This window comes from Mandrillus leucophaeus, unplaced genomic scaffold (assembly GCF_000951045.1).
Source record: "Mandrillus leucophaeus isolate KB7577 unplaced genomic scaffold, Mleu.le_1.0 Scaffold112, whole genome shotgun sequence".
NCBI classification, from domain to species: domain Eukaryota; kingdom Metazoa; phylum Chordata; class Mammalia; order Primates; family Cercopithecidae; genus Mandrillus; species Mandrillus leucophaeus.
Window position 1 is genome coordinate 1850825 of NW_012099432.1, and position 12496 is coordinate 1863320.

The following is a 12496-nucleotide window of genomic DNA, read 5'->3' on the forward strand; positions in this document are numbered from 1 at the left end:
TGGGACTACAGGCGCCCGCCACCTCGCCCGGCTAGTTTTTTGTATTTTTTAGTAGAGACGGGGTTTCACTGTGTTAGCCAGGATGGTCTCGATCTCCTTACCTCGGTATCCGCCCGTCTCGGCCTCCCAAAGTGCTGGGATTACAGGCTTGAGCCACTGCGCCCGGCCAATTTTTGTATTTTTAGTAGAGACAGGGTTTCATCATGTTGGCCAGGCTGGTCTCGAACTCCTGACCTCAAATGATCCACCTGCCTCAGCTTCCCAAAGTGTTGGGATTACAGGCATGAGCCACCATGCCTGGCCTCTTTTTTTTTTTTTTTGAGACAAGGTCTCACTCTTGCTCAGGCTGGAGTGCGGTGGCACAATCATGGCCCACTGCAGCCTCAAACTCCCGGCCTCAAGTGATCCTCTCACCTCAGCCTCCCAAAGTGCTGGGATTACAGGAATGAGCCAGGGCATCTGACCCCCAATTGCATTCTGAGCCCTCCTCCTGCCCATTATGCTCAGTGACTACCTCCCCCTCCCTCACTCCCTGTATGGCACTGAGACCCCGCCGGCCACCCTGACCCGAGCCATGTGTGGACCATGCCTCCTCGCCCCCACTCACGTGGCCGATCTCGAAGTTCTGTCGCATGAGCAGGTACAGTGAGGCGCTGGCGTGCGTGCGGATGGTGCTGATGCGGCTGCCACAGTGTCGTAGGAGCCTCAGGCACAGGTCAGCACACAGCTCCGTGTCCTCCTCAAACAGCAGCTCCGGGAACTGCCCACAAGGACCCAGACAGACACTGTCCAGCCCCTCCCGGTTCTGGCTCAGAAGGGGACTGGCCCAAATGAGGACTGCTTGGGTAGGGGTTTGTGTTTTGTCCTCTTTGGCCAAGTACCACTGGGTTCGGAGTCAGACCTGGGTTTAAGCCCCGTGCTGTGTGACCCTGGGTGAGTGACTTGGCCACTCTGATCCTGCCTTCCTTCCACTGTAAACTGTGGCAAAGCAATCTGCTCCATGGAGTTGCAGAGCACACAGTAAGTGCTCAATGAATGAGCTACTTTTTTTTCTTTTTTTTTAGACAGTATTTTACTCTTGTCTCCCAGGCTGGAGTGCAGTGGCGCGATCACAGCTCACAACTCCCAGGCTCAAGCCATCCTCCTGCCTCAGCCTCCCCAGCAGCTCCCTAGTAGCTGGGATCTCAGGTGTGTATCACCCTGCCTGGCTAGCATTTTTTTTTTGAGACAGGCTCTCACTGTGTTGCCCAGGCTGGAGTCCAGTGGCAAGATCACGGCTCACGTAGCCTTGACCTCCCGGGCTCAAGTGATCCTCAGCTTTCTGAGAAGCTAGGACCACAGGCACATGCCACCACACTCAATTTTTTTGTAGAAACAGGGTCTCACCATGTTGCCCAGGCTGGTCTCGAACTCCTAGGCTCACATCATCTTCCTGCCTCAGCCTCCCAAAGTGCTGGGATTACAGGTATGAGCCACCATGCCTAGTCCTAGCTAATTTTAAAATGTTTTGTAGAGACGGGCCTCTCTATGTTGGCCAGGCTGGTCTCAAACTCCTGGCCTCAAGCGATCCTCCCACCTCAGCCTCCCAAAGTGCTGGGATTATAGGCATGAGCCACTGTGCTCAGCCTAGAGCTTCTACTGTTTTTCTAAGAATCATGGTTGTTGAGTGGTGCTTACCTTGGACACAAGGGCCCTCTGGGTGGCCAGGCCATGCTGCAAGAAGAGGGCACTCTGGGCACTGCCCAGGCTGTACAGCACAACCTTCAGCACTGCCCCTAAGACGCTCTCCCGGGCTTCTGAAAGCATCACCGTCTGGAGGGGAGGGGGTCAGAAATCCAGGTGTGGTGATAGGGAAAGGGAAGGAGAGGGATTATGGAGCCAGGGATCACAGGGCACTGCAGTTGGGCTCAGAGCGCAAAGCAGATGCTGGATCAAGCCCTACCTGCACGATGATCTCCAGTGTGTCCAGAACTACTAGGCTTGCCTCAGTTGCCAGGTTCCCTTCCACCAAGGCCTCGTGTTCCATTTCATCCTTGGTCCTGGAAGGGGAAGGGAGGTCTTGGGGCCCCACTCAGGGCAAGATCCTACTCCATGGCTGAGCTCCCTCCTCCCCCTGGCAACCCAGGGGGCTCCGGCTCTCTGGAAGCTGTTGTTTTTTGTTGTTGTTTTTGTTTTCTGAGACAGGGTCTTGCTCGGATGCCCAGGCTGGAGTGCAGCGGTGTGATCACAGCTCACTGCAGCCTCAACCTCCCAGGCTCAAGTCATCCTCCCACCTCAGTCTCATGAGTGGCTGGGACCACAGGCACATGCCACTATGCCTGGCTAATTTTTAAATTTTTGGTAGAGACAGGGTCTCACTATGTTGCCCAGGCTGGTCTCGAACTCCTGGACTCAAGCAAACCTCCCGCCTCGGCCTGAACTGTTCTGAACTCAGCAAACTCCCTCCTGCCCACACCTACTTGTCCACGCGGTCTGAGGTTTGCTTCCAGTGTGTGACGCTCTTCCGCCAGCGCACGTTCTCTGGATTCCCAAATGGGCTCCTCTCTGAGACGCATGAGCACATAATCACAGATGCGTAAAAACACAGGGCACACGTGAACATCAGGAGAAATGCACAGGCATGAAGATATTCAGGTGGGCTGACCCGTGAGGGCACTGGGTGGAGCAGAAGCCTGCCAGGTGGACGCACGGGGCAGACACGAGTGACAGATGGGGACGCACAGGCGCACATGTACGGTGATGACGCGTGGACTTCTCTCCAGGAAATGTGAGGCAGAAAGTAAGCTAGGGATGGCCCCCTTCATGGGGTCCCTTCACACAAAGTGGGAGCAGCTGGTGGGATGGGGACACGTGGCTACATTACCCTCTTACCACGACTTCGCCGAACCATTTCTTGTCGAGCTCCGATGGTGCCTAGGATGGCTTCCTCTAGACGTGCCTTCATATCCAGCGATTTTTTGAATGTGAGGCTGTTGATGCGTTCAAAGGCCTTTTTCCCCTGCGGGGAGACAGAGAACTGGGGTTCAAGGTTGACTCTGCTCTTTTCAGTGGGACCTTGGCTGGCCCCATCCGTTTCTTTATGCTCTTTCTCACCTCCAGGCCCCTGTGCTTAAAGACAGTTTACCTTTTTCCTCTAAATTCTTAGCACTTACCAAAAAGTGCTCACTGCAACCTCCACCTACTGGGCTCGAGCAATCCACCTCAGCCACCTCCGTAGCTGGGACTACAAGCATGTGCCACCATGCTCAGGTAAGTTTTGTATTTTTTGTAGAGACAGGGTTTCACCATGCTGCCCAGGCTGGTCTCAAACTCGTGGACTCATGCAGTTTGCCTGCCTTGGCTTCCTCAAGTGCTGGGATTACAGGCGTGAGCCACTGCACCAGGCCTTTTTAAAAAAATTTCTTTTTTTTTTTCCGGAGATGGAGCCTCACTGTGTTGCCCAGGCTGGTGTGTAGTGACATGATCTCAGTTTACTGCAACCTCTGCTTCCCAGGTTCAAGCGATTCTCTTGCCTCAGCCTCCCGAGTAGCTGGGACTACAGGCACCCGCCACCACACCCAGCTAATTTTTTGTATTTTTAGTAGAGACAGGGTTTCACCATGTTGCCCAGGCTGGTCTTGAACTCCTGACCTCAGGTGATCCACCTGCCTCAGCCTCCCAAAGTGCAGGGATTACAGGCATGAGCCACTGTGCCTGGCCTCCACCTTCCAAATTCTATTCACAAAGGCATTTCTGACTTTATTCCTTGCCTCGGCACAGAAACAATCCACCCCTTTACTCTCAGTCCCACAGAGTCCTCTGCACAAAGACAGTTCACCCCTTCCCACTCAGCCTGCAGCACCCTGGGTCCCTGGGTACATCTTTAGCCTGCCTCCCCCATTATCTCCTGCCGACACCCTCGAACCTTGTACTCGAAGGCAGCCAGGCAGAGGTACAGCAAGTCCAAGAGACGTCCCAGCTGGGGGAGTGTCAGGTCAGTGGCCCAGCGCTGCAGGAGCGCCGGCTCGGCATTTTTCAGCACCCACAGCACGCACGCCAGCAAGGTCCGGCTTGACTCAGCAGAGAGGGCACAGCCTGCGCGAGAAGCCTGGGGCCAGAGAGGAATCAAAGTCAATTTCCATTTTCTCCATGTGAGATGAATCCTGGCCAATCTGTATTTTGATACCTGGCTTCTCCCATTCAAAGGGGATGATGTCTATGGGGACAAGCCTCCCTACTCACCGTTGGCGGCCCCTGGGAGATGCTGGCCCGGGAGCCAGGGGCTAGGGGGCCACCAGCAATGGCCATGGCCACAGAGGGGTTGATGGTACCCGCAATGTCCCCTTCGCCTTCTGTGTCTGAGTCAAGCATTGAGGCCAGTCTTGACCGCTGACCTGGACCCTCTGGCAGGGAAGGACAGAGGGAGAAAAAGATAAAGCCTTGGTAAGTGCTGTCCCTGTCTCAAATTTCAGAAGTCTTCCCTCACGGCCAGGCATGGTGGCTCACACCTGTAATCCCAGCACTTTGGGAGGCCGAGGGGGGTGGATCACCTGAGGTCAGGAGTTCGAGACCAGCCTGGCCAACGTGGCAAAATCCCATCTCTACTAAAATTACAAAAAATTAGCTGGGTGTGGTGGCAGATACCTGTAATCCCAGCTACTTGGGAGGCTGAGGCAGGAGAATGGCGTGAACCTGGGAGGCGGAGCTTGCAGTGAGTTGAGATCGTGCCACTGCACTGCAGCCTGGGCGACAGAGTGAGACTCCATCTCCGAAAAAGAAAAAAAAGAAAAGAATAAATGGTACAATAATATTTCCCGTCTATTGTAGGCTGACAGTATCTCAGTACTACAGCCCCGCACATTTTCACATAACCTTATGAAGTAGTTGGTGTTATTACTGTCCCCATTACAGGGGAGAAACCTGAGGCTCAGAGATGTTATAACTTGACTAGTCTGTCCTAGCACTTTAACCTGCTCTGCTAATCCTAATGCCTATACTCATATCCCTGACTGTGTTCTCCCACCTTTACTATCCTGCGCCTCCTGTGACCAAGTCCCTGGGTCATGTGAGCCCATCCTCCCCTGGCCCACTGACCAGCAAAGTCATGCAGCCGTGGCAAGGTGTCCCGTGCAATCGATAGCAGCGGCAGGTACAGCTCAGCCACACAAGCCTTCACGGTGGCCTCTGCATAGCGGGGATCAGTGTCATGGCCACATAGCAGGCTGTGCACAGCACTGATGGCCTTCTTGTGCAACAGAAATGCCCTGTGGGGTAATGGGGTGCTCAGGACAGGGTGGACATGGCTCCTGAAATGTCCTACCTGCCCTGGGGCTAGACAGGACCTCTGCTCACCCCTCAGCCTCAGGTTCAAGGGCCAGCGCCAGCTCTGTCAGCAGGAGACCAGCTAGGAAGTGCTGCTGCCGGAATGGTCCACTCAGTTCGAACATGCTGGTCACCTTGGGGTCCGGGGCTTGGCTGGAGAAGGTGGAGCTCTGCAGAGTGGGGTAAAAATGGGGGATGCCAGCGGTCAAGGGTCAGAGGGGGAGGTCACCATTAAAGCCATCTTGGAGGTGACAGAAATCATGGTGCTAATAGCCACAGATGAGAGACTGAGGTTAAGTCATCTGGAGGTGACAGCGGGTATGGGTTTCAAGCCCAGAAATGAGAGGCGGACGTTAACCCATCTGTGATGTAACAGGGCATGGGGTCAAAAGTCAGAGGACTGAGAAATAGCACATGGAACACTGGGCTGGGAGTTAGGATTTAGGGGAGAGAAATCAGAAGTTAGTCCTTCTGGGAAACTGCTGAGAATGACAGGAGAGGTGAAGGGTCAGAGGTCAAAAGTCAAACATAAGGGATCAATTCACCTAGGCAGTGGTCCACCGTGAAAGGGACAGTGATGAGGGAACCATAGGAGATGGACTGAAGGTGAGAGGTTGTAGGTCAAAGAGAGGAGGCAGAAGTGAAGCCAGCCCACCTGGGACGTGGTGGAGGACACAGAGGGGGAGGGCGAGGCTGGGGGCGACAGGGGGCAGCAGGGGAGGTTGAGGGTCACGTAGTGCTCATGGCTGCATAGGATGCGGGTGAATTCCATGCGCAGGGTCAGCAGGGCCGCTGGATTAGGGGACGACTGGAGCCGCGTGGCCACCTGCAGGAGAGGGGTGGCCAGCAGTGATGTCAACATTGCTCCGCCTTCCATCCATGCCGTGTCCACCCTGCCTACGCCCACTCCTACCTGCTTGTAGTGGGCCCGGACCAGGCTGAAGACAAAGCCCCGGTCCACCAGGGACAGAAGGTCACTGAGGAAGAAGGCCAGGCTGGCATTGAGGCGCTCGGCCAGCTCCACATCCTGAGGACACAGGGGCCTGTCAACCCACACAGCCATACCTCCTCCCCAAACCTCAGCCCCCACAGGGGCTTGGGTTTTTTTTTTTGAGACAGAGTCTTGCTCTCTTGCCCAGGCTAGAGTGCAGTGGCACGATCTCGGCTCACTGCAAGCTCCGCCTCCCAGGTTCACGCCATTCTCCTGCTTCAGCCTCCCGAGTACCTGGGACTACAGCCGCCTGCCACCACGCCCGGCTAATTTTTTTGTATTTTTTAGTAGAGATGGGGTTTCATCAAGTTAGCCAGGATGGTCTCGATCTCCTGACCTCGTGATCCGCCTGTGTCGGCCTCCCAAAGTGCTGGGATTACAGGCGCGAGCCACTGAACCCGGCCAGGGGCTTGACTCTTACCAGAGTCAAGATCATCTGCCACACCTAGGAGCTGCATCACTGCCCCAACGCCTTTGTCTCTGGGCTGTGGTGACCCTGGGACTTCCTGGTTGCCCTCCTCAGGCTGCCTTCCTCTCCCATGCTCCTTAAGACACCAAGGCAGATATGGGCTGACTCCCCGCAAGATCCTCTTGCCCTCTCTGTCCAGAGTTCAGAGCTGGGGAGAGACTATTTCCCAGCCTCCCTTGCAGTGGAATCACATGACCAACTCTGGCCAATGGAATTTGAGGGGAAAGTGAGGTGGCCACTTACATGGCAGAAGCAGGTGGGTGCTGGGGAACTGCCAGGGCCAGGCCCACACAGTGATGTCTCCATAACCTACTTAATGCTCAGAAATAAGCTTTGGTTATTTAAATCACTTGTGACTGTGTTGAAGCGAGTTAGCCTCTGCCCTAACTGATCAACTCCCAACATCATTTATTTTTATTTTAATTAATTAATTAATTTATTTATTTATTTTTTGAGACGGAGTCTCACTCTGTCGCCAGGCTAGAGTGCAGTGGCACGATCTCGGCTCACTGCAACTTCTGCCTCCCAGGTTCAAGCAATTCTGCCTCAGCTTCCCCAGTAGCTTGAATTACAGACATCCACCACCACGGCTGGCTAATTTTTGTATTTTTAGTAAAGACGGGGTTTTGTCATGTTGGTCAGGCTGGTCTTGAACTCCTGACCTCAGGTGATCCACCTGCCTTGGCTTCCCAAAGTGCTGGGATTACAGGCGTGAGATACCACACCCGGCCTCTCAGCACCATTTAATGTGAGCTTTACTGAGCATCTACTCTGTGCCAAGCCCTGTGAATGAGGCAGATGCCATCCCCGCTGCGTGTCCAACTCAGTCCAGTGTGTGTGGGGGGGGTGGGGGGGCAGGGAGACACAAAATAAACAAGAATTTCAGATAGTCAGATAGTTCTATGTGCTTCAAAGACAATATTAGATTGGTGCAAAAGTAATTGCAGTTTTGCAATTACTTTCAATGGCAAAAACCATAATTATTTTCTTTCTTTTTCTTTTTTTTTTTTTGAGACAGAGTCTTGCTCTGTCGCCCAGGCTGTAGTGCAATGGTGTAATCTTGGCTCACTGCAGCCTCTGCCTCCCGGGTTCAAGCGATTCTCCTGCTTCAGCCTCCTGAGTAGCTGGGATTATAGGCATGCGCCACCACCCCTGGCTAATTTTTGCATTTTTAGTAAAGATGGGGTTTCACCATGTTGGTCAGGCTGGTCTCGAATTCCTGACCTCAGGTGATCTGCCCTCCTCGGCCTCCCAAAGTGCTGGGATTACAGGTGTGAGCCAACATGCCCGGCCTGTAATTACTTATCACCAACCTTAACAGACTGGGGTGACATTTTCAGAGATACTGAAGGATAACAAAGAGCCATGGGGAGAATGGCATCCTGGGTAAAGGGAACAGTCGGTGCAAAGGCCCTGAGGCAGGATGTGCCTGGCAAGCCTGGGGAACACTGAGGTGGCTGATGTGGGCCCAAGGCTCAGCTGGTACTTGTTCTGCCCTCGTACTCTCTTGAGCCACTCTGAGACCTCACAAGTTAGCCTCAGTGGCCGTCAAATTCCTGCAACCCAGCCAGGCATGGTGGCTTATGCCTGTAATCCTAGCACTTTAGGAGGCCGAGGAGGACGGATCACAGGGTCAGGAGTTTGAGACCAGCCTGGCCAATATGGTGAAACCCCATCTCTACTAAAAATACAAAAAATTAGCTGGGCATGGTGGCATGCACCTGTAGTCCCAGCTACTCGGGAGGCTGAGCCAGGAGAATCGCTTGAACCCAGGAGGCGGAGGTTGCAATGAGCAGAGATTGTGCCACTGTACTCCAGCCTGGGCAACAAAACAAGACTCCATCTCAAAAAAAAACAAAAACAAAAAAATTAGCCGGGCACGGTGGCACATCCCTGTAGTCCCAGCTACTCAAGAGGCTGAGGCAGGAGAATTGCTTGAACCCGGGAGGCAGAGGTTGCAGTGAGCCAAGATCATGCCATTGCGCTCCAGCCTGGGGGACAGAGCGAGACTCCATCTCAAAAAAAAAAGTGGATTATCACGCGCATTGTTCTTCTCTGGATCTCTTTCTTGGGGTAGTTTCCTCACCATCTGGATCAGCCCCTGGGAATGTCAGTCTTTGGGAAGGCTCCAGTGAGACAAGGCCAGAACCTCTGAGACCAGCTTGGAGGTCATATGCGATTGTGCAAGGGTTGGCCTGGGCCAGAATGCCATTTCAAAAATCTGGAAAGTTCTCATCAAATCCAGAGGTCCCATTTCTCCTTAGAAACCAGGCCATCTCCTGGCATGGGTAACATAGCAAGACCCCATCTCTACAAAAAAAAAAAAATTAGGTGGTTATGGTAGCATGCACCTGTAGCCTCAGCTACTCTGGAGGCTGAGGTGGGAGGATTGCTTCAGCCCAGGAGTTTGAGGCTGCAGTGAGCCTCATATCATGCCACCACACTCTAGTCTGGACAATAGAGCAAGACTGTGTCTCAAACAAAAACAAATATAAAAACAAAAACAAAACCACACACAAAAAACTCCCAGACAATCTGGCCAGGCATGGAGGCTCATGCTTGTAATCCTGGCACTTTGGGAAGCCAAGGTGGGAGGAGCCCTTGATCTCAGGAGTTGGAGACCAGTCTGGGCAACATAGTGAGACCCTGACTCTACTTAAAAAATAAATAAATAAATAACCAATTATGGTGGCTTGTGCCTCTGGTCACAGCTACTTGGGAGGCTGAGGAGGGAGGATCCCTTGAGCCCAGGAGGTCGAGGCTGCAGTGAACTATGATCACACCACTGCACTCCAGCCTGGGCAACAGAGCAAGACCCTATCTCCAAACAAAAACAGCCGGCCGGGCGCGGTGTCTCACGCCTGTAATCCCAGCACTTTGGGAGGCTGAGGCAGGCGGATCACGAGGTCAGGAGATCGAGACCATCCTGGCTAACACGGTAAAACCCCATCTCTACTAAAAATGCAAAAAATTAGCCAGGTGTGGCAGCGGGCACCTGTAGTCCCAGCTACTTGGGAGGCTGAGGCAGGAGAATGGCATGAACCCAGGAGGCGGCGCTTGTAGTGAGCCGAGATTGCACCACTGCACTCCAGCCTGGGCGACTGAGCAAGACTCCATCTCAAAAAAAAAAAAAAAAAACCACAAACAAACAAAAAAAACAGCCCATCTGGCCATAGCTGAGCCACATTTCTGCAGGGTTTCTGTTGGCTGGATTGAGTGATGGTCACCCCTGTTAGGTGGGACATCTGCCCTCTGTTCTACCATAAGCGCCACTTTCCTCGCTGAAACTGGTATTGACAGTGAGGGGTCAGGAGCTGGTGGCTCAGATTCAAAAACCTCATTCTGCCCCTTCTCAGTCATATGGTACAAGGTTAAGCTACTCATTCATTTGATGCCTCAGTTTCCCCATCAGTAAAATGGAGATAACAATAATACTAACTTCATGGGTTGTTGTGAAAATTTAATGATACGATCCAAGGCCAGGAGCAGTGGTTCAAGCCTGTAATCCCAGCACTTTGGGAGGCCGAGGCGGGCGGATCACCCAAGGTTAGGAGTTCCAGACCAGCCAGGCCAACATGGAGAAACCCTGTCTCTACTAAAAATACAAAATTAGCCAGGTGTGGTGGCACATGCCTGTAATCCCAGCTACTTGGGAGGCTGAGGCAGGAGAATTGCTTGAACCTGGGAGGCGGAGGTTGCAGTGAGCCAAGATCGCGCCACTGCACTCCAGCCTGGGCAACAAAAGCGAAACTCCGTCTCAAAACAAACAAACAAACAAAAAAAAGATATCCATATAAAGTGCTTAGATACACAGTAAGTGCTCAATAAATGCTCGATATTATTACTCTTATGATTAGTATTACCTGCCCAGCCCCCGAGGGCACTGGAATTGGTAATCCAGGGCCTGAACAAGTCCACTGTCAGGGTCTCCGAACATCAACATCCATTTATTGAGCACTTGCTGTATACTCTGACTGTGCTAAGGGCCAATGGATCTGCCCTGTCACTTCCCTGCTCTCATCAACCCTCATTTCCTTCCTCATTCACTACAATCTAGCCATCCTTACTGCTCTCCTGGTAGCCCAAGCATGGTCTTGCCCCAGGACCTTTGCACCTGCTATTCTCCCTGCCTGGAACGTTCCTTCCCCAGACGTTGCATGGAATGATCTCTCACTTTCTTCAAGTCTCCCCTTAAAAGCGAGGGTAAGGATTTGGGTCTGTTTTGTTTCTTGTTATGTTGCTACACCCAGCACAGGGCTGTGCACACCAGAGGCACTCAAGAAACAATGAATGAATGGATCCACCCAGCAAAGGGGATTCCCAGTCTTACAGGCAGGAGGCACTGGGCAGGATTGGCGCCCCCACCTGGCTGGCTCGCTGTGCACACCAGAGGCACTCAAGAAACAGACAATGAATGAACAGATCCACCCAGCAAAGCAGATTCCTGGTCTTACAGCCAGGAAGCACTGGGCAGGATTGGCGGCCCCATCTGGCTGGCTCTATGTCCTCCCTCAGGTTTCTTCCCACATTGAGACCCTGCATCTCCCACCTTGTGGACACGGGTGATGACCTCCAGGCCCACAGAGCCCACCAGGGCAGTGATGTCGTCCAGGAAGCGCCCAGGGAAGCGCAGCTTGCGGGGTGTGTCTAGTCGCTGGCCAAGAAGCAGGTGCAGTGCCATACTCTTCACCTGGGGGTGGAGTGAGAGGGCTGTGGGTGGGGCTTGAAGGACTGCGGGTGGGGCTTGAAGGGCTGTGGGTGGGGCTTGAAGCGCTGTAGGTGGGGCTTGAAAGGCTGTGGGTGGAGGAGGCTTGACAGAAGGGGTGGGGCTTTAGTAGCAAGGGAGGTGGGCTGAAGGTAGGTTTGAGCCCTGTAGCTGCAGGTAGAAGTTGGGGCCTGAGGGATGTAGATGGGGTTTGTGACCTATGGGTGGGGCTTGAGAAAGCCACGGGTGGATCCTGTGAGCATCCCAGGCCCAGTGTAGAGAACGGGAAGGCTGAGAGAGTGTGGGAGGGGCTTATGCAGGTCTCCCCAGGACAAAGTCCGGAGGTGGGACAAAGGGTGGGGCTTGAGGCACTGGATTTGAAGGGAGCTTTACTGGAGGTCCAGAGGGGATGGGGCCAGCAGGCCCTGGGAAGGGGGCTTCAAAGAACCTATTGAAGAGTTTTAGGGATGTCTCTACCTTGATCAGACAGCTTTCCCTCTTTTTTTTTTTTTTTTTGAGATGGAGTCTTGCTCTGTCGCCCAGGCTGGTGTGCAGTGGGCATGATCTTGATCACTGCAACCTCTGCCTACTGGGTTCAAGTGATTCTCCTGCCTCTGTCTCCCATGTAGCTGGGATTACAGGCACATGCTACTACGCCCGGCTAACTTTTGTATTTTTAGTAGAGATGGGGTTTCACCATATTGGCCAGGTTGGTCTCAAACTCCTGACCTCAGGTGATCCACCCGCCTCGGCCTCCCAAAGTGCTGGGATTACAGGCGTGAGCCCCTGTGCCCGGCCACAGCTTTCCCTCTCTATCCAGGAATCTCTCTTGCAGGATGGAGGTCTCCTCTCTAGGTGACGGTCTCTTAATGGTTTCTCTCCTTAAACAGTCTCATGGGGAAGGGAGGCTCTCTCTTTTTTTTTTTTTTTTTTTGAGACGGAGTCTTGCTCTGTGCCCCAGGCTGGAGTGCAGTGGCGCGATCTCGGCTCACTGCAAGCTCCGCCCCCCCAGGTTCACGCCATTCTCCTG

The 12496-nt window shown here is 53.4% G+C and overlaps 1 protein-coding gene across 2 annotated transcripts in view; it reads right to left on the minus strand.

The window, feature by feature from the left end:
* The window catches only part of DOCK6 (dedicator of cytokinesis 6), a 44234-nt gene that overhangs the window by 20168 nt on the left and 11570 nt on the right, over positions 1-12496 (minus strand). For both annotated transcript variants that reach the window (XM_011994841.1, XM_011994831.1), the window contains 12 exons: positions 11311-11451; positions 6215-6328; positions 5957-6127; positions 5332-5471; positions 5074-5243; positions 4222-4382; positions 3905-4087; positions 2872-2998; positions 2460-2544; positions 1943-2039; positions 1678-1812; positions 608-760 (listed from right to left, as the gene is read on the minus strand). In XM_011994841.1, the coding sequence (XP_011850231.1) occupies positions 608-760; positions 1678-1812; positions 1943-2039; positions 2460-2544; positions 2872-2998; positions 3905-4087; positions 4222-4382; positions 5074-5243; positions 5332-5471; positions 5957-6127; positions 6215-6328; positions 11311-11451 (1677 nt within the window). The remainder of the gene's footprint in view (positions 1-607; positions 761-1677; positions 1813-1942; positions 2040-2459; positions 2545-2871; positions 2999-3904; positions 4088-4221; positions 4383-5073; positions 5244-5331; positions 5472-5956; positions 6128-6214; positions 6329-11310; positions 11452-12496) is intronic.